The 21,625-nt window shown below is 37.6% G+C and overlaps 1 protein-coding gene across 3 annotated transcripts in view; it reads right to left on the bottom strand.

Annotated features, from left to right (window-relative positions):
• Positions 1–21,625, bottom strand: part of wdpcp (WD repeat containing planar cell polarity effector) — a 76,273-nt gene that overhangs the window by 31,257 nt on the left and 23,391 nt on the right. For 2 of the 3 annotated variants that reach the window (XM_067455532.1, XM_067455531.1), the window contains 7 exons: positions 13,480–13,566; positions 12,428–12,472; positions 9,176–9,226; positions 7,114–7,184; positions 6,670–6,729; positions 4,845–4,959; positions 2,165–2,301 (listed from right to left, as the gene is read on the bottom strand). In XM_067455532.1, the coding sequence (XP_067311633.1) occupies positions 2,165–2,301; positions 4,845–4,959; positions 6,670–6,729; positions 7,114–7,184; positions 9,176–9,226; positions 12,428–12,472; positions 13,480–13,540 (540 nt within the window). In that variant the 5' untranslated portion in view covers positions 13,541–13,566. The remainder of the gene's footprint in view (positions 1–2,164; positions 2,302–4,844; positions 4,960–6,669; positions 6,730–7,113; positions 7,185–9,175; positions 9,227–12,427; positions 12,473–13,479; positions 13,567–21,625) is intronic. The other variant, XM_067455533.1, reaches the window with a different exon arrangement.

Below are 21,625 nucleotides of genomic sequence, written 5' to 3'. Positions count from 1 at the left end.
AAATGATTTATATAAGATTAATAAACAAACAAAAACAAAATAAACCAATGCAGACTGTGGGAAAATAACATTCATCTCTCTGTCTCTTTCTGCCCTCCCCCCAAAACTTGATTCCCCATCTTGCCTGTGCTTGCTGGTCAGCAATAATCAGACCCTCTTTCTGGAGGATTAGGCTCAAAGCTTAGTCCAGTGGAGCAGGCAGTGGATGGGGCCGGCCGGGCTGGGATGGGGGGGTGTGGTGGGCGGGGGTGGTGTCGAGCGGGAGGGGGGCGTACGGTCCCCCCTTATCAGAGCCATGCTGCTGGAGCCAGCCACACCGCAGGAGAGATTGCTTTCATACTCAGGCTGCCGTCGCAACAAAGCGCTCCAGTAATGCGATAATGTTCGGGTGCGGAGGGTGTTAAGAGCCTGATGTATTTATGTATTGTGTTTAGTCCATAATCAGACCCATCCAAATTGTGATCTCCGCACACTTGGTCTCCGGCCCATTAAAATGAGGTTAATGCTTTCAAAAAGAAGACGAATAAAGATTTTTTTTTCTTAAATTCCGTTATGAATTTTTAGACAAGTTGCTTTGGAAAGCCAGAGAATGAATGGGATGAGGGATAAAGAATAAAGTGATCACCTTTATTTCCCCTAAAAAGGAGGAGATGGACTTGACCCCACCCTCCGACCCCTACACCACTGCTCTGCTAGCGACAAACTTCATGGCTGTGACCAATTTTACAAAACGATAATAATGGTCACATTTAATAATATAGATAGAACATCTTCTGTTCCTCTAGCTCAAACAGAAGAGCATAGAGCTAAGGTAATGCAGACAATTGCCAGGAAGGGCAAGAACAAATAATATTTACACAATACTGTTTTAAGTTTGGGGTATGTAATGTCTCTCATGCTCAGCAAGACTGCATATATTTGATCAATAGGGTATTTGATCTAACTAATATTAGTTATAAAATAATATGGTGAAATATTATTACACAATTAAAATAACTTTTCTATTTTATTATATCTTACAATGCAGTTTATATTTGTAATGGTAAAGCTATGTTTTAGCTTAAGCATCACATCACAAAAATCATTCTAATATTCTGTTTTGGTGCTCAATAAACATTTCTTATTATCATCGATGTCAAAAACAGTTATGCTTTTAATATTTTTGTGGAAACTGTGATACATAAAAAAACAGCATTTATTAAAAAACATTTTGTTACAATATAAAGGCCTTTACTGTCACTTTTGATTGATATAATGCAACCTTGCTGAATAAAAGTATTCATTTCTTTCAAAACAACAACAAAAACATGCTGAGCCCAAACTCTTAAAAAGGTTAATACAAAAAAATATATGGTAAAAGAAATACATTTAGCTTTTTTGGCTAAAAGCATCTGCCAAAAATGCATAAATGCAAATGTAAATGTTTCAAACTCCAAAATTTAATTTATCTAAAAATAAATACAACAAATGTGTTCTTCCTGTTCAGGAACTAGCAATGTCTGAAGAAACATCTGTAATCTCATGAAACATCTTTATGTAGTCTTGCCAAAAAATAATAGTTATGTAAAATGATAGTGTTTTAATTTTTTTTAACACTTTTTTATATTTAGATGATGTATAACAGTTAATACAGGATGTTCACAATGATCTGCAACCATCTATCCTTCAAAACAAAAAAAACAAAAAAAAACCTTTAAAACATTTCTGTCATTTAACAAAAAAACAGAGACAGAGGGAAGAACATTTTCTAAGGCATATATGGATGTACTGTCATTAAGGATGTGATCTCTCTATAAAGAGAGAATTGTGTGTTTGGACGTGATGTTCCCCACAGGTGTGCATTAGGAAAGAGCTCCAGTAATCACAGTGTTACCTGTCCCAGTGGTAAAAGAAAGCAAGTAAAGCCAGGCAATTATTAGAGCTAAAAGCCCTGTGGAAAGAGCCAGACCAGCCTCATTAAAGCGTTTTAATTGAAAGCAGGAGAGGCTGTACTGCCTTTCCTCCTAAAATGTGCTAATGTGTGAGTATTGAAAAAGTGTGTGTGTGTGTGTGTGTGTGTGTGTGTGTGTGTGTGTGTGTGTGTGTGTGTGTGTGTGTGTGTGTGTTTGGGTGAGCTTTCAATAGATGTGTGTGTAAAAGGTATGTGCATGTGTATGTGTGCTACCTTAATCTCTGCAGCTGTGAGTTTCTCTATGTGTCGTGCTGGTTCAGGTGAGCTCTGGTTCTTCCTGTTCAGGTAAACCTGACACACCTGACTCCTCTCCATCAGTGAGAACAGCAGGAAGCGATCGCCAATCACCGCTGAAAAGCACAGAGTAAGGTCAAATGTCAAAACTCATATGACCTGGTGAGAAGACAAACGTGCACACGTTTACTTTGCTATCTAAACAAGAACACTCTGTACTTCTATTGATAAAATATAAAATGCATTATATTCACTACAGACTGACTTAAATCCTAACTTTTCCCAAACAGAAAAGCTTTTTGCATTTACAAAAAAAATACAACTCAATGTATTATAGTTACAAATCATTTTTCCAAAGGACGATGTATCCCAAATTACCCCAATGGTAGTTAACATTTTCATGAGTTCTGATTTCAGGTTTTACTATCCTTAAAGGGACATTTGGTCCCTACAATGTAGGTAAAATCTGACCCAAACACACAGAAATGCACATAATGAATAATTTTCATAAGTGAATCAGAGCAGTAGTTTAAGACCCTAATAAGGAGTCACAGAAAAGAAAGAGAGAGAGAGAGAGAGAGAGAGAGAGAGAGAGAGAGAGAGAGAGAGAGAGAGAGAGAGAGAGAGAGAGAGAGAGAGAGAGAGAGAGAGACTGTAAAGCCTGTAGGGTATGCAGCTTTCATGTTAAAGAGAGACATTTGCAGTGAAACTGTTGACAAGCTCTCCACACTGTGATTAGCAATTAACCTTCCCTTCCTAAAAAATTAATCTGTTTATGAAACCAATTAAACGGCAGAAAAAATTAATACAAGCCATTCAGAGAAGCAGGTTTAGTTGAGGATGATATTCAGGGCTGGAATTTCCAACCTGAACAGCAATTAGAGACGGAATATCAGCGCTTCTGCAGTAATTATGAATCATCTCACATTCAAGCATAAAACAGGGAGCTAATTTCAAAGGAATAGCGTGTAAAATGCAATATTTCACCATCATTTTTTTAAGGTTTACTTTAGCAAGTCTTTAATAACAAAGAAAGCATGTATGTTTGATTTTGAAAAAAAATCTTAAAACTGATATAATGCGTGTTTAAAAAATAAATCTACTTTGGAATTTAAAAGGAATAACTGTTGCTTAAACCAAAGTTTTAGTTTAGCCACTTACTTTAAGAGGCTCAAGAGCGATTTGAAAAAGCTAAAATGTAAATGATACACTTTTTCCCTTTAGAAAAGAAAAAGAAAAAAGAGTATGTAATACTCAACATGCTTTTAAAAGATTAAAAACATTTCTGAGAAAATACCCATGTATTAGTGTTCAGTAATCATGGCCAAATTAATGGGAAGATTCCATGATAATCCCTGCAAAAAAAAAAAAAAAAAATCCAAATTTGTGTCCAGGGGCTAGTAAACAGGTTTTGGAACATATGAGCAGCGGGTTAGCAGAATAAATCAATAAATTCCTCTAAATCTGCTTAGTTAGTTAATACGCCATTCCTTTAAAACTTGTTTACATCGCTGTCTGAAACGCTTACCAGCAGAGAATTTAATTTCTAGAAATAAAAATTATATAATGGCGAATATTTAAATAGTAGGTCATTATTACGTTTTGGGTGTCACTAATGTACTCAAAAAAACCAAAGCTGTTTTTACCTAAAATTAATTTGGGAGTTTCCTAAAAAAAATAATAATAATAATAATTTATATATAGCATGTGGGTATATATATGTATACCCACATGCCTCTTATATCATTGTTTGGCTGTCCATATAAATCTTTTAAAAATCTTTTTAACCTGTGACTGTGCTAATGAAACAGCTATAGATTAATTACAGATGAGTTTTGGGCCAAAAAGCGTGTTCTTCACAATCACAGGCTAATCAATTTTTTTTAAATCTCTCTCTTTGTACTACAGCACTCATGAAGTAACGTCATCAAGGCCAAAACAGGTCTGACTGCCTGTGTGAAACTCACTGAATAAGTGACAGATGCAGAAGCCTTCCTGGCACCCCCACCCACACTCTCTCTCTCTCTCTCTCTCTCTCGATCCCTCTCTCTCTCTGTCTCTCTCTCTCTCTCTCTCTCTCTCTCTCTCTCTCTCTCTCTCTCTCTCTCTCTCTCTCAGACACACACACATAATTACTCTGGTAATTAGGGGCTCTGGGGGCCTGAATGGCACTCTATGGGGGGCTACTAGGAAAAGGGAAGGGGTGGGCTGACAGAGGGAGAGAGAGAAAGAGCAAGAGAGGTTTGTCAGGTATCTAGAGACCTGGCACAGAGTGCTTTAGCCATATAAGCTCTAAACAATAAATGATATGAGAAAATAATTAGCAGATTTGGAAGAGTGTCCAATTTCACAAACCAGAAATAAGACAGGGAGCAATGCCAGATTCCCCTGAGATTCAGGAGGAACCTCAATGCGCATGTGTGTGTGTGTGTGTGTGTGTATGTGTGCATTTGTCCATGATTTCCGAACTTCCTCTGGGAGTAACGGAAAAAGGAGAAACAGAAGGGACTGCCGCTCGTGACCTGTGGGTGTGCGTGCAGCCCAGGCCCATGCTGGGAAAATGAGCAGTGAGCGAAACTGCAAAGAGAGGGGGAGAGACAAGAAGAGGGAAAGAAAAGAGAAGAGAGGAAGGGTAGTGTGTGAGTGCCCGTTTGCTCACCGTCGCTGATGGTGTCAGTGGGTAGTCGCCCCACCAGCGTTCTGTCAATGGCCACTCGTTCAACCTGAGCTCCACCCAGGATAAGGGTCACCAACACACCTGATCTCAACAGCATCTACACACAGTAACGGACAATTACACATTCACACTGTATGGGACTTAATGACTGTAAATATACAACAAGAATACATTCAAAGGAATTCTTCACACAGACAAATATATATTCTGTCATTTATCCATCCTTGTATCATTCTAAACCTTTCTTTTTACTATGTAGAGTAAAAAAGACAATATTTTGAAGGAAGTTTCAAGCTCCAAATCAAAACACTGTTCAATGCAAGCATACAAAGACTACATTAAATGCTACAAACTATAAACATCATGACATTTGGAAATTTGAGAACCAAAGAGGTTTGACATTAGTTGTGCGACAGAGGTTTGTGGCGCCATGATTAATGTAGTCTGTGTGTGTGTGTGTGTGTGTGTGTGTGTTAATCAATGTTTTCATTTGAGAGTGAATGAATTAAATACTGACATGTTCATCAAATGTCATATACAATATGATCATATAGCTTCAGAAAAGCTGGATTAAACCACTGGATTTTATTGATTACTTTTAAGTATGGTTGGGAAATGTAACTTTATAATTTCTGAAATTAATATTTGCAGTTTAAAATGTAATTAAAACAGTATTTTTTTTTATTCCTGAAGTAACTATGCTAATGTATTTTCCCTTTATTTATTTTTTAAGTTCACTTCAATTAAGTTATAATATTTTTATTTTAATAAAATATCTGATCATCTTTCCAGTTTAGGTCTGGTTCTTAATTACACTCTAATGTTAAATAGCTATAATTGCATTTTATCCACATAAATAATGTGAAATAATGTAAAATTCAATTAATACAAAACATTTCATAGAGGCAAAATAAAGTTAAAAGATAGCATTAAACAAATATTTAAAATATTGAGTATTGTAAATACTCTCTTAATGTTGTTTTTGGAGATTCAATGGGAAATATATTTATGGGTGACACTTTACAATAAGGTCTCATTTGTAAATATTAGTTAATGTATTAATAAACATTAACTAACAAAGATTAATAATAACAAATGTATTGCTAATGTTAGTTCATTTAAAAAAAAAACAGTTGTAACTAATGTTAACAAACATAACATTTTAATTTTGAAAAACGTATTAGTAAATGTTGTAGAAGTACTATTAATTCTAAGTTCATGTCAACTAAAGGAGTTTACTAATGGAACCTTATTGTGAAGTGGTAAAACAGCTGACACATCCTGCAAAATATATTTTAGTTTGAAATGAAATAGGAGAAAGTATTGTAAATGATGACAGAACTTTTAGGTGAACTATTCCTTTAAAAATCGCTGGCTGATAACATTCTGTCTGGAATAAAGTGGAATTTCATCTCTATAGCATGTGAACAACGGATAAAGGTCACAGCGTCCAATCAGACCCTGCTGCTGGGCAGGAAAAATCTCTGACCACCAAAAAATAAATAAATAAAAAACAGTTTAACAACGTTTGATCTCCCTGACCTTTTAAAATGGCCTAAATCAATCACTTTAGGTGCAAAAAATGTGCACACGTGTCTGAAGAATCCATCCACAGTGAACGGAAAACCGCTGGGCTACAGTGATGTGTTTGAGAAGGGAATCTTTTTGATCCCAGAGATAAATTCCCCAAGAGTATTTGACACAAACAGTCTGCATATGCTCATTGCCTGACCTCTGCTACATGAGCCAACTCATGCCAAGAAGGCCTGATGCCTGCTGGGTACTGGTGCATGCTGGGTAAAAGTACCTGACAGCACTGCTTGCTTCTCCATCTGACACTCATGACTGGGCATGACTGCAGCAGCTCCTGAGAGAAAGAGAGACAGAGAATGTGTAGTAGAAATGAGTAGATGCCGTCTGAGTGTTTTCAGGGTCAGGTTTAGAAGGATGTTTCCAGTTTCAGATATGGAGAGGCAGCAAAAATGAGCCTGAGTTGGACTGAACAAAGCTAGGTTTGTGTGTGAAAGCCAGAGGCAGAGAGAGAGAGAGAGCCAGCTCACAGTCCCAATCATCCCCCTCAAATATCCCCCACGATGACAGAGAGGCACCCACACAGGTGCTGAGAGAGAGCCAGAGCAAGCGAGAGAGGTCGGGGGATTTTCTCTTTCTTTATGAAAGGAGAGAGAGAGAGAGAGAGAGAGAGAGAATGCTTCTATTTGTTAATCGGACTGCAGGAAATGTAAACAAATACCTCTAGTTCCTTTAGGGCATCACGCAGCTTCTCCGGACGACGGTTACTAAGGAACCATGGGTAACCCCGACCTGAGTGACAGAAAGAGAGGACACAGGTATGAAATGCACCGTCATCGGAGGCAAAAAAGAAGCAATAAAAGACAGCCAGAAGAATGTGTTTTTGTGTTTGTGGGTTTTTTAAGGGCGAAGAGGATTGACCCTGAAATACAGCTCCACCTGAGGTCACCCTACAAATGAATCTGAGCTGACAGCTCAAGAATTAAATCCTTAGGGTACAAACACATGGGACATATAAACTGAGGGGGAGAAAAGGAGAATAAAATTAATTAAAAAGTTAAGAAAGGTATAATTATAGGTAAGAATACATATTTTATGGTGGATTTTCATATTTTAACATTTATGTTTTAAAATGTGTATTATTATTGAACATGATCATGTACATATTTAAATATTTAATATAATATTTAATGAAGTCAGTTAAAGTAAACATTTTTTAAAGTAAATAAAGCCTCATCCCAAAGGTTATGCCATTTTTTATGTCAAGTCTTTCCTTGCAAAAGAGTTTATTTCCAATCAAACTCCAAAAATATTTTCCTTTTATCTGCAATGCAAAGTGTGGATAATAAACATCCTCCTTTTAACATTCCTCTATTTTCATTAGCTAGAATATTGACTTTTCTCCCTTTTTATTTCTGTCATGTTGTAGACAGAAGGGATTTAAAAGCGAAATATTAACTAATAGTGCAACAGAGGCTAAATTCAGTGTAACGCCACAGTCTCATTCAATCAGCGCTCCCCGAGTTAGCACAGTCACCCGAGGGAAGAACTCAAAGTTACCATAACATATTAAACACATTAAATACGCCACTCCAAAATGCCTCGTTCCGCTCACAAAGCCCCCCAAATTTCTGCTTAGATCTCAGTCCCTGTTTCCCTCTGGAGCAAACCAGTGAAGGGGGGAAAAAAAGAGAAAGAAACGTTAATAGAATTCTCGGCTGAGTTCAATCTGTGAGTGTGCGTTTGCATTAATGCATTAATACGTTCATCCGGGACAGGGACTCACGGAAATGGAGGAGGTCTGTTATTTGTTTTCTTAAAGATTCCGCAATCAAATCCAATCTGTTTTGTTTATTGTTATTATTTCACCATTAAGAAATGTCTCCTGCCTTTTAGGAGCACAGAGGATGCAGAAATAAATGAATGCAAATGAAGGAGAGAGGGTGGGAGATGAGCAGGACGGGGGTGAGAGGGGGACGGGTCTGTGTCTCCTGATAAGGGTGTTTGTGTTTCTCTTGAGGGTGATGGGAGTTACCCCACCAGCAGGGTGAGTGGGTAGGAGGTAACTGGGCATCACAGTGGAAAGACACTGGTCTTACTGGTAGTGAACGTCTGACAACATCATAAGTGATGTGAAAAAGAAATATAAAACTAGAGAGTCAGTCCTGTAATAAACTACATTAACGGACAGAGTAAAGAAAAGAGAAACATTGTAACTTATGCAATGGTGAAATGTGAAGCTGAAGGAAATGGTCAAGGCAACACATTTAACAAAAAAATAAAAAAGAACAAAAAAATACCATATTAGCATGTTTTTGACATGGTACCATACTGTATTCTTTAAAGTACTTTGAAGAACATACTATATAAGGTTGTAATCGTTCATTACTATGGTATTACACCGCAACTGTACCAACACAATACTTTTAGAAAGGGACTGTTGTTACTGAAGACCTTAGTGAAGTCAACAGAATTGCTATAAAATACATTTATTGTGCAAAAGCTTGATAAAATGTCATCAAATTGTCCATCATCTTGACTTGTAGACTTAGGGAGCATTTTTTTTTCATTCCATTTTTCCAAGTGGAGGGAAAAATGGAGTGATGTTTAATATTTGTCAGATTTGCACTAATGGGGCACTTCATTTTCCAGGCATTTGAAGCACATTTTAAATTAGGAATCGGATGAGTGTAGCTTTAGAAACATGCAAACCAATGTTCTTAAATAATGAGCTAATATGCTCATTGACATGAAGGTTAATTGTTGGATGGTTTATTACTTACTGTCTGCAAACTGCTGTTTCTCATTGTAGTAATGCTGATCTGTTGGAGAGGCTGCACAAAGAAGAAGAAAACATTATAAGAAAATATTTTAGGATTTATTTTTTTTAATCTTCAGAAAGGATGCAAAAGCAAGTTGTATTGTGCACATGTGGTGTTTGACCCTGAGTAAACCGTAAACTTACTTAAAATTTCACATGATAATCAATTCGTCTACTGACAATATACAACAAAAAATGCATCAGAAGATTTTTTTACTGAAAGTCATGAACTCACTTCCACCACAGTGTCATTTACACCATAGATATGTACAAGTAGATTTCCCATTCGACCGCTCTAGGCACGTCAGCGCACCCGCCATCTTAGAACGGTCAGCTTATAGCCACTTACAGTAAGATTCAATGATGCCACAACATTGCGCAGCTTCTGAGACACAGAGACTTAAATTCCCAAAGAATTTGGACAACCTTTCACATAAGAATGTGTTTGTTTGTGAATTATATGTATCAATTCAATATTGCAGGTTTTTACTATTGTACTTTTGAATGTTTTTACTTTTACTATGGTACATTTTTGATGTCATGTTAGCTAACTCTTTTGTGTTGTTGTACTAATGTATTAGTTTAGCAAAATCATTTGCTGAAGTCTATTGCAGATATAGATATTCATATGTCTAACTATGGTTGTAGATGCACAGTCAACTTGCTCTTGAATGTTGACAGACCGTCTTTGACCATTCCAATATGGTGGACAGCTTACGTATAGTGGCCCACTGAAACCGCCTATCTATGTATTTACATCTATAATTAATCTATAATACAGCTATTTTTTATAGAATAGGCCTACTAAATTACATGCAATTAAATAATATTTTCACACTTTCTGCTTAATTTGACACAATAACACCTTTACTGGAAATGACAGATACTGAAAGTCCTGTTATTAAACATGTTTTATATAATGGTACCTTATTGCTCGACTGACACTTTTGTCCTTGCTTACCAAGTACAGAATTTATTTACATTTTGATAAAACTTTAGTGGCAGGGATGGAAATCATAATCAAGGGATAGTTGTAAAATTTCCATACAATTTATATGAAAAACGTTTGTCTATTTAGCTAGTAAAAAAAATAAAAAAAAAATAAAAATATATATATATTATATATATATATATATATATATATATATATATATATATATATATATATATATATATATATATATAAACATTTTTTTTCTTCTAGCTAAATAGATATATATTTATATATACATTTATTTATGTATTATTTATTATTTATAGCTAAATATATATATATATATATATATTTATACACACACACACACACACACACACACACACACACACACACACACACACACACACACACACACACACACACACACACAAACACACACACACACACACAAACACACAAACAACTTTTTAAATGTAATAATAAATAGATTTCACTGTGAACTTTCATTGTTTAAGATTAAAAGTGTGGGACAAAGTAAAAATATCTATAGCTAAAAATAAGATTAAGTCAGTTAACATAACATTTTTAAATGTATCCTTCTAAAAAATTGTTTTATAAAAAATAAACTCCTGCCACATAAACATGCTTATAGTTTAGGCAAAATCCATGTTAGTGTAAACACTCTCTTGAGTGTCTTTTCCAGCATATGGCCACTCAGTTGTCGTCTCGCCCCAATGTGTGTGTTTGTCAGAAAGAGAAAAACACTGACTCATACATTGAGAGGGGACAGGTATGCCGACAGACGGAAATGACTGAGGCAAGACCAAAATCCTGCTTTGTCAGCATGCTCTCTCTTCCCTATGCTTTAGCACCACACCTTAAGCCCCATCTCACCCCAGAGTTCCACATCTCCAGCCCTCAGCGCCCAGCCAGACGGCCCCCTTCCCTGCCTTGCTCTACAGGAGCACTGCCTCTCTCTGCTGGAGGCCTGGACCTGCTGGACAGCTCCAGGATTACGGCTGCTAATCAGATTCTGCCATTCTGCCCCTGCCTGCCCCAGACACATACATCTGCTACGGGATAGAGGGGTGAAGAGCCCCCTTCCTCACAGAAGCATGGGTCTCCTTCGCCCTCTACTGGAGGCCGCGAAAAACAGCAGGTTCCACATTCAAACAAAAACTCAATTTATAGAAATATTGATTTTTATAGCTCTGCTCTGTAAAGTATAAATCATACATTGCAGGTTAAACAAAAATAATTAAAGTAATACAGAATCATGTTTTGTTACTTGAGTGAATCATAAATAGGAGATGAGATAAAATATCTAAATTAATCACCATAGACATAATAATTTCAATAATACAGAAATGCTTACTCATATGAACACACATTAACAGAATGACTTACGCAGGAATGTTTGTTTGCTATTTTACAGATTTAACATTCAATTTGATCTCTATTATTAATAAACAGTAGGCACAAGAAATAAACTAACACTGCATTATTACATTAATTCTCTGAGACTTCAAATCAATAAAACTTTAACCATCTGAAAGTCTTTAAACATCAAAGCCTTTGTGTTTTCTCAGACTTTATCGTAAAAAACATTGAAACAAACAAAACCTCTCAAGTCTCATGTCTGAAGTATTAAAGAGGAATACTATAATTTTGTCATTGTTTAAATCAATAAGCTTTTCATGTTTCAGAGCTGGCTGTGTCCTCTCATGAAGGGTCTGGAATATTAAATGTTTAATCTGTGACACATTAAAGAAAAAAAAAAAAACTTAATTTGCCCAGAGCCATTTAGAGAACATCTGTATGAGCAGGCTGACACGTGATCTGAAGACTTTGTTCAGCTTGTTCTAAGCTTATTTTAGGGGCAAATCTTTAAATATTGAATATATATAAATATTGCTGTTTCTGGTAGCTGAAAGAATAATCAAATTAAATGCTGATTTAAGAAAGATTTGTAGAACTTCATGAATGATGGTGATACAATTCAGTGGAAATCTGGGGAGTTATGTGAGAGAGTGTCTGGTGTCGAGTAACCGTAACACAAGGAAAATACACTTAAGTGTCATTCAGTGAAAGAGATTCAAAGAATCAAAGAGAAATTTACACACATACACATACAGTAGTTCTTCAGACAGGAAGAATTAACTAAAAGTTGTTATTTTGTATAGCTATGTATACTTGCACTATGCTGAACATTGTAAATTACACAGAAAAGGACATATATTATACATTTGAAATATTTAATAAAGTCATGCAGCATACCTGGTTCTCCTTTTTCATAGAGTTGGTATGCACCAATATCTGTATCTGTGAAAATATATAAGGAGAGGTCAGAGTTCTATTCAAAAACCAAATAAAACATTGGTTTGTTAGCGACAAACCAAGAATGGCAGTAAAATATAGAAGATAAGATAAAAGTCCTGTCTAGAATAATTTAAAAGGTGCATGCACATTACGAAAAATATGTGAGCTGGAATGTTTGACTTTGCATTGGATTTACTGTTGATGTACTCTTCACAGACTGCTTTTTGCATGGTATTACAAATAATTTTATTTTTTTCAAGTTTTCATTCATTCACACTGGCGGATTCACCGCGTGTTTCATTCCCTTGCTCGCTCTCTCTCTCTCTCTGTCACTCAATGCACCGGTCAGGAGGGCTGGCTACAGGCGATAGAGCTGCAATCACATACAAATGCTTGCAAACAGATTGGAGAACATAATATAATGCATGTACACAAACATGCATGCGTACAATCCGCGACAACATGTTATCACAGGATTTTTCAAATAACTGATAACTGGACTCATCTGTGAGAAAAGCAAAATACACATTGCTTTTTACACATACTATACCAGAAGTATCAAAGGGAGAAGAAGGAACAAACATTCAAAAAGGTTAAAACAGGAGCAGAGGATGTGAGGGTTTTTACTACAAAGCACCAATAAAGAACAAAAAGAACGTGAGATAAATTGGAATGTTGTCCATTATGAAGTATTTTTCACAAACGGCCTCTTAAAAGCTATAATTATGGGTACCATAAATTTAATTATAGGCCACAGAATGTCTGTAATAAAAAGACTAACTGCTCTGGTGTAATAATAACCACCATAAGTGTGTGACAGAGCAGTTTAACCGGCTCTGGGAAAAATAATATTCATTATTACACAAGACAAAGTCACGAGACTGGAGAAAGGGTACATTTAATGAGAAGAAAAGAACAAAGCAAAGGTTGAGATAGCAGGAACAGACATACTGTATGTATGAGAGGCAACCAAATGTGTGAAAGAGAGACATTCAGTGTGTTTTAATTACCTGAGACATGCAGGCTGTTCCTGAAGGACCACAAGTGCAGCTCCGCCAGGCAGAACGACATCTGACCGAACTCAAACGGGAGACTGTCTAAACAGGGAGAGAGCCAGTGAGAAAGAGGAAGGGCAGACAGAAAGAACAATAGTGGAGATATTCAACAGGAGCCCTGCACTGTGCCTTTCATATCACCACAGAGAGCTGGATAGATAGGAAGGATTGTTTTCAGACTATAACTAGTTTTTGGCACATTCGCTCCAAACTAAAAAAAAAGCGATTTGAGTTCATACAGTTCTGAACACATGCAAAAACACAAATAACTTAAAGGAAATGAAAAGGGATGAATCGTCTACGCAGATAAACATATGCATCTCAAGGGTGCTTACTGACACAACATGCTGGCAAACACACCAGACGACACCACTCACACACTCTCTGTTTTCTTCAAACACACAGACGCACACACACGCACACAGACGCACACACACACACACACACACACACACACACACACACACACACACACACACACACACACACACACACACACAGTCGCTCCTGCTGTGTGTCTGGGTTTGCGCCAGAGCTCTGTGCCAGGTGTCAGCACAGTGTGGAACACCTCTGCACGTCTCAACAAGGTGAACACACCTCTGTCTCCTCCACACACACACACAATTCCCTGACCAGTGGGCTATGACATGAAGACACAAACATACACACACGTTCTTTCTCACACAGATGGCATTCAGAACGATTTGTATATTCATTCCTACACAAACATTAGATGGCAGTCAGTAGCAGATGGTTGACCCAAAAAACCATCACAAGAAAGCAAGCTGCTTTTGTCTATTTGTTAGGTAGTAGCGGTTTCATTTTGTATACTATTAACTTTAATTACTATAGATAAGAGTAACATTGATTCATTTGGCACGCTTTTATCTAGAGATGCACATATCATTACCACATCAGTTATCAGCTGATGTTAGAATTTTTTTAAAGGTCCTGTTCTTCGCGATTCCATCTTTCAAACTTTATTTAGTGTGTAATGTTGCTGTTAGGGCATAAATAATACCTATAAAATTATAAAGCTCAAAGTTCAATCCCAAGCGAGATATTTTATTTAATAGAAGTTCCCTTTCAAGGCCTACACCCCTGCACTTCCTTCATGAATGACGTCACTAGAACCGTTTGTTGACTAACCTCCGCCCACAAGAACACGCAAAATAGGGGGCGTGGTCTTGTTGCTCTCCCACGCATAGACCGTAAAAAAATCCTATGTGGAGAAAAGCGCGCATTCAGCGCTTGCATCACCCCGTTATGGTAAGAGGCGGGACCTTTCCGGGCAAAGTGCGCTAAGCTGCTGTCCAATCACAACACGGGAAGCGCTGGCCCAATCAGAACTCGTTACGTAATCCGGAAGGAGGGACTTCATAGAACAAGGAAATCATCAGGCTGTTTTTAGGACAGAGGAAACAGCGTGTACAGATAGGTAAATTGTGAGCAAAATACTGTTTTTTTTTACATGTGAAACATGAACTCATGTTATATTGCACAATGTAAACATAATCAAAGCTTCGAAAACACGTGAAGAACGGGAACTTTAAGTAACATGCTCATTGCTTTATTTTAACATGCTTTATTTTTACATTTAGATTACCTTTGCCATCATATAAAGCTCAAAGTTTATATTTAAAAACACTAATAATTTAATAACACTATCACTACTGTAATAACAATAACACTGTCATTTTTAACAGAGGATATTCATAGCGAATATCCATTTTTCATACTGTAAAAACATCTTAATGTATTAAAAAGTAAACATTTCCAGCAGTGAATAGCTATGTTTCCATCCAAAGTTATGAATTTAACTTGTGCACAAAATTGGAATATCGCATAAAGATTTGCAAATAAAGCACCATTTCCATCCCATGTGTCGAAGAGAGCAAAATCGTCACTTCCTGGGAAATTTCCTGTAATGAAAATGGAAGTTGCTGATATCAAGGAAAGCACTGTTGCTTTTTCATCATAAATTACTTCAGCCTCAGAACATGCAGATGAAACGCAATAAACGCTGCTCTATTATTGTTTGTTTGACTGTCTGGTGTTTGAGAACACAGTCAGTGAGACACTTCTGGGAGGTCATTATACTTTGGTTCAGGCATTTCAGAATGATCAAACAACATTTGAGACTGATTTGCTGGTTAGTCAAGTTATCCAATCACATACTCTGTCAATTCATATTTTTTTGGTTGCGCATCAAAGGATTTATTTGGTAAATTTGTTTCCATCACGGTTTATGTGCATGTCTTCTTATCTGGTTCAACTGAGCACGTGGTTTTTATGCACATTTTCTGAATTTATTTGGAATTCCATCCAGTATTTTTGTAAAAATAGGTGGATAGAAAATGGCTAATGAGTGATAGTGGAGAATCACAGCAAATAATTGTCTGTGACACCCATATGAGCGACAGTATATCTGAAACATGTGCACTGACTGCTTCAGCAGAAACATTTAGTTTGACTTCGACCAAACATAACTTTCAAATATTCTTGGTCCAGCCGCCTATCCATCAGTGTGACCTGTTTGGATGGCTAAAGGTTGCAGAAAAAATTAAATCTAATGTCATATTGAAGGAAGAGCAGCATCTCTGCTTTCTGTCTGTGTCACAGGGTTAGCGCTGAGCATGCCAAGTCTTATCTCGAGGCCTGGGCTAACAGAGGGGGAGAGGGAGAAAGAGAAAGAGAGAAGGGCAAAAAATTCTGCCACTTTCCTAAATAAATAAATAAAATTTACCACAAATATAACGCTAAACCAAAAAAAAAAATTGTTGGGAAAACGCTGTCCCCAGCACAGCCTCTTAACAAGTTTACTGACATAAGAGGATTCTTTCATCTTCTCACCAGCTTTTAGAACGAGTCAGCTCTTTCTCTCTCTCCCGACAGAAACCCAATTTCTCCACAGAGGAAAGAAGCTTCAATTCACACTTTAAGATGGACAGTCAGGCGGAAGGCTCATTTTTGATGACCCTGTTTCAAATAGGCCAAGATAAGCTTGAAAATGAGACAGAATTGCATCTTTACTTTTGACATCAGTGCGACGCAAGGCTGCGATTCGTTAGACAGGCCGGAGAAGCACTTCACATGAAACAATTGGTCTCATTGTTCCACCTAAATTAAGACATGTGAATGACCTGAATGGCAAATTAGCAAAACTGCTTATCAAAACACAGTGCACACTGCCTTCCTGGCACTCACTGGAGACACAGCGCTCCCTGTGCACTCGTTCACGGTGTCAGCGGGCACGTCCCAGAGTGCCGCGCTGCAGATGCCACAGTATCGTGAACACAGCAACGCTGGCCGGCAGTGCCAAGCTGCTGAAGTGGCCACACATTTGCATGAGTTAATGGGTTTTATTGTGTTGTGCGCGAGCAAATTAAGAAACAGTATTTACTGATCTGGGGAAGGAACAAAACATGAGGTCAGGCAGTGGGACAAACACAACCCTTTTTACGCCACTGCTGAGTGTTTTTGAAATGTCTTTTTTGAGAAATTGTGATTGATTGTTTAATTGGCTGTCTGAGAGTTCTTAGTGATTGTTTCATTTGTTTTAGGTGTGTTTATGTAGAGGCGTGAGATTAAATCTGCCTTCACAGTTCTGGTTCTCCTTCTCCTTCTCTCATTGAGACCAGACAGCTTTCCAAAAGTAGAGGAAGGAGAGAAATGTGTAAATCCTTTTTTTTTTTTGGTGTGTGAAAACACTTGAGTGATCCTTTGAGAAATCTGACAAGTGCATCATCTGTCTGTGACAGGCCTCTTCTGTGTCTATAGTGTTAGTGTTAGTGTGTGTGTGTGTGTGTGTGTGTGTGTGTGTGTGTGTGTGTGTTTGTGAGAGAGAGGCAACCCTTTTATGAATAAAAATGTAAAGAAAAACAGAAATAAATAATCCATTTCCCCTTCACTTCCCTTCCTTTTCTTTGTATGATAGTGTGTGATTACTGATTTAGCTGTGAGAAAGAACTCACATTCTCTCACAAGAGCTCCAGAAAGAACGAAAAAAATATTCTGCATCGGGGGTTAAACCTAGACCTAAAATCTAGACAAAAACTGCTGTCAATCCTTATTTTGGTTGTTTGTATGGCAACAAACACGTTCGCACTATAAATATGCCTATTTATAATGCATAATTAATTATAATATCAAATTCTAATTTATATTGTGACTATATTCTAAGTTCTGCTCATATGTTTATATAGCCCTTACAGAATATGCAAGATATTATTAACAAAAATAAGGGGATCCTAAAAATGGCATGTTATTTTTTTATTTAGTACCGTCCTGAATAAACGGTTTCAAATAACATATGTTGACATACAGTCCACAAGACAAAATAACAAAATATTACACCAGCGAACCAGTTCAAAAGTTTACATACCCATGAATCTTAAAATACTGGTAGTTATTACCTGGATGATATATAACTGTTTTTATGTTTTGTGATAGTTGTTTGAGTCCCTTGTTTGTCCTGAGCAGTTAAACTGAGCATTGTTCATCATAAAATCCTTCAAGTTTCACACATTCTTTGGTTTTCTAGCATCTTCTGCATAATTTAAACCTTATCAGCAGTGACTATGATTTTGAGATACAATCTTCTCACATTAAGATCAATTGAGGGATTAAGACAACTGGTGAGTGTGAAAATATTCACTCTTTCTCTTCTAGCTGTATATCAGCCCCTCAGGTAGACAACTCATACTGACTGTCTAAACAAGGTTAGCTAAGCAACCCAGTCAGTCTACACTACCTGAGATCTGTTCAAAGAAAGCAGACAGAGAGCAGTTCAGACTTTGACGATAGTCAATAAGCCAAACCTACCAGAAAATATGGTACTATGTAGAGCTGCACAAGACTGGATAAAACACAGCCGGATCTACCGTCGATTTGATTTTGCCCTGCAGCTCAGGCTGGAAACCAGTATTCATTTATCCTACTTGTCACAGTTATGCAGAAACCAATCACAGCCTGGCTTATCCACCTGGCACGATATTGGCAGGTTTAACACAGTGATGGATAGAGATGGATGCATTGATGCCTGTTGATCATGCCTCTTGTGGTCTGATTGGTTGAACAACTATTCAATTGTGTACAGAATAATTTGAACTATGCTCATTTATCACACCTCTTGTGCAGTAGTAAATAATAATAATAATAATAATTTGTTACATTTATATAGCTTTTTTTAGGCACTCAAAGTGCTTTACATAGAAAGGGGCATCTCCTCAACCACCACCAATGTGCAGCACCCACCTAGATGATGCGACGGCAGCCATATTGCGCCAGAACGCTCACCACACACCAGCTGATTGGTGGAGAGAGACAGAGTGATTAAGCCATTATAAAGGGATTATTAGGAGGCCATGATGGACAGAGGCCAATTGCCGGGGTTACACCCCTACTCTTTATCGAAGGACATCCTGGGATTTTTAACGACCACAGAGAGTCAGTGGTCGTTAAAACGTTTAGCCTCTGTTTAACGTCTCAGCCGAAGGACGGTGCTCTTTGACAGTATATTTGACAGTGTCCCCATCACTATACTGGGGTGTTAGGACACACACAGACTACAGGGTGAGCGCCCCCTGCTGGCCTCACTAACACCTCTACGAGCAGCTGCCTGGTTTTCCCAGTTGGTCTCCCATCCAGGTACTGACCGGACTCAGCCCTGCTTAGCTTCAGTGGGAAACCAGTCTTGGGCTACAGGGTGATATGTCTGCTGGTTACATAGTATACTCCACAGACTAATGTTCACAGCTTCACAGTGTTACACAGGAAATTATTGCAACAAAATTTGATTCAGCTGTACAGTCGTTCAGGAGAAAACGGTGGTGTTATCAGCTCATTTAAATGTATCATATAGCGACAATGTGGGCATTGTGGGCAAACTGTCCTTGAGTGAGGTATCATTGATCAGAAACTAATCAATGTGTCTTGGGTACATCTACATTTAGGTTTTAAAGGTGGTCAAGAGCAATCCAATCAATGATAACACATTAATGCCAGGTGTTAAGAAGGCCTAAGAAAAGCATTTTGCACTTGTACGCTTGTAGTAAATCTCTAAATTACACATTAGATTTGTCAAAGCAGGTGAACTTTAAAGTCAAACAGTACTGAGAATGTTTTACAACAAGGACAGGGAGCATCTGGCCCTCCGGTCCTGCGCCGATTTAAAAGGCAACATAATTAAATCCCTGGGAAAACGAATCTTTATCAAAGTCTTATCGGCGCTCTTTCCTTCTTTTTCTCTCTAACACAGACGTATTCACATTAATATTCAACCTGAGCAAAGGATGAGTCCGTCAGGCAATCTTTCTGTTTGCCCAATGGTCGACCCCAAAGAGACGTTGTTCCTCTTTTCACTTATTTAATCAGTCCGAGATTAAATTTATCATTCCTCATTTATGGCACTCTCGTTTTAACTGTACCTTTAGTTCTGCCCTTCATACTCAATTATCATCCACACCGCCATCCTTTGATTTATTTAACGCAATCAAGCAACTCTAGATTTTTTATTTTATTTCATTTAACTTTTTTCTAAGCAACAGGACCTTAGCGACGTGCGAGAATACAGGGCAAATTGAATAATAAAAAATGTCAGATGAAATTAAAAAGGTCAGGCCGGTGAATTCACGTGCAGCAGGGCGAGCGTAGATAACCAATGCAGTTTAGCTGACTGCAGCGAAAAGAAAAAAAATCATCAGTAAGTGATTGACCCCTGGTGACCCCATGCCCCTATCCAGGGTCATAATGGAGAGATGCACCTGCTGATTTCAGGAGATGAGTGGGGGGAAAGCAGACATGTCCTCTCTTGACTTTCCCTCTCTCCCTCTCTCTTCTAAACTCTCTTCAGTCAAAGACACAAGTAAAAGTGTCCCATCTAACCTGGACTGACAGCTGGAATTATAGACAACGGAAACTGCCAGAGGAGAAGAATTGCAACCCCTCCAAACACCCCTCAAACAGGCATTTTAATTTCATCTTAACCCTTCACCTCTCATGCTTTCCCTTTCAAAAAAAAAATAATAACACACTTTTCCTGACACTTGCTGTGATTTTACATGTTATTAGGTTTCACACACAAGACAGCAGGTAAGGTGTTGAGTGTCTGTCTCTACTCTAGGTGTGTTTTTTCTCTCTCATTACTGCCGTGTGTCTTCCATTTTTAAAATGCAACAAAATAAAAAATTACCCCTTACTAAACAATCAGCCTGCAACAAGATGAAGACTGCAAAAATAATGCTTAATCAATCAATCAATCAATCTCTTTCATAGTGCAGAAGGGATGACGTCAAAACTTGCAAGTCTGGTTTGCTCTAGATTTTTCTATGGAGTTTTACGAGTTTTTTAATGTATGAGTAACATAATATCTACAGCGTAAACTGCACATACTCAAAAACGATCATCAAATTTCTCATTAGAAACAATAAAAACTAAAAAAAATCTTAATTTAAATGACAATTAAAAAATTGTCATTGTTGATTCAAATTAAATTAAATGGACATGATTTGGAAAGGCACAGACCTATTAATAAAAGGTCTAACAACTAAAAATGCAACAGGGCTGTGTCAAGAGACAAAGATCTGGGAAAGACTACAAAAATTCTGCTCCATTGAAGGTTCAGTAATCATATACCCACAATTCCTTAATGGAAGAAGTTAGGAACAACTAGGGCTCTTCACAGAGCTGGCCTCCTAGCCAAACTGAGCAATCAGTGGAGAAGAGCCGTGGTTAGAGTGGTGACCAAGAAGCTCCTCTAAGAGAAAAAACACATAAAAACCCACTTGGAATTTGTGCACGCACGCATGCACACACGCACGCAGGCATGCTAGCACGCACGCGCACACACACACACACACACACACACACACATACACACACACACACACACACACCCTCCTAAAGTACTCCGTTATTAGACTGTGAGAAAGAACATTCTTTGGTCTGATGAACCTCCATTCCAAATCAACAGTAAAGTGTAGCAGCAGCATCATGCTGTGGGGGTGTTTTTCAGCAGCAGGAACTGGGGGACTCATCAGAGTAAAAGATAAGCTTATTGCAGCAAAATACAGAAATAGCCTTAAATATGCTTTAGAATGAA

Source organism: Pseudorasbora parva, chromosome 10 (genome assembly GCF_024679245.1).
Source record: "Pseudorasbora parva isolate DD20220531a chromosome 10, ASM2467924v1, whole genome shotgun sequence".
In the NCBI taxonomy this organism is placed as follows: Eukaryota; Metazoa; Chordata; class Actinopteri; order Cypriniformes; family Gobionidae; genus Pseudorasbora; species Pseudorasbora parva.
Note: the sequence above shows the minus strand (reverse complement) of the source record. Positions and strands in the feature narration are given on the sequence as shown.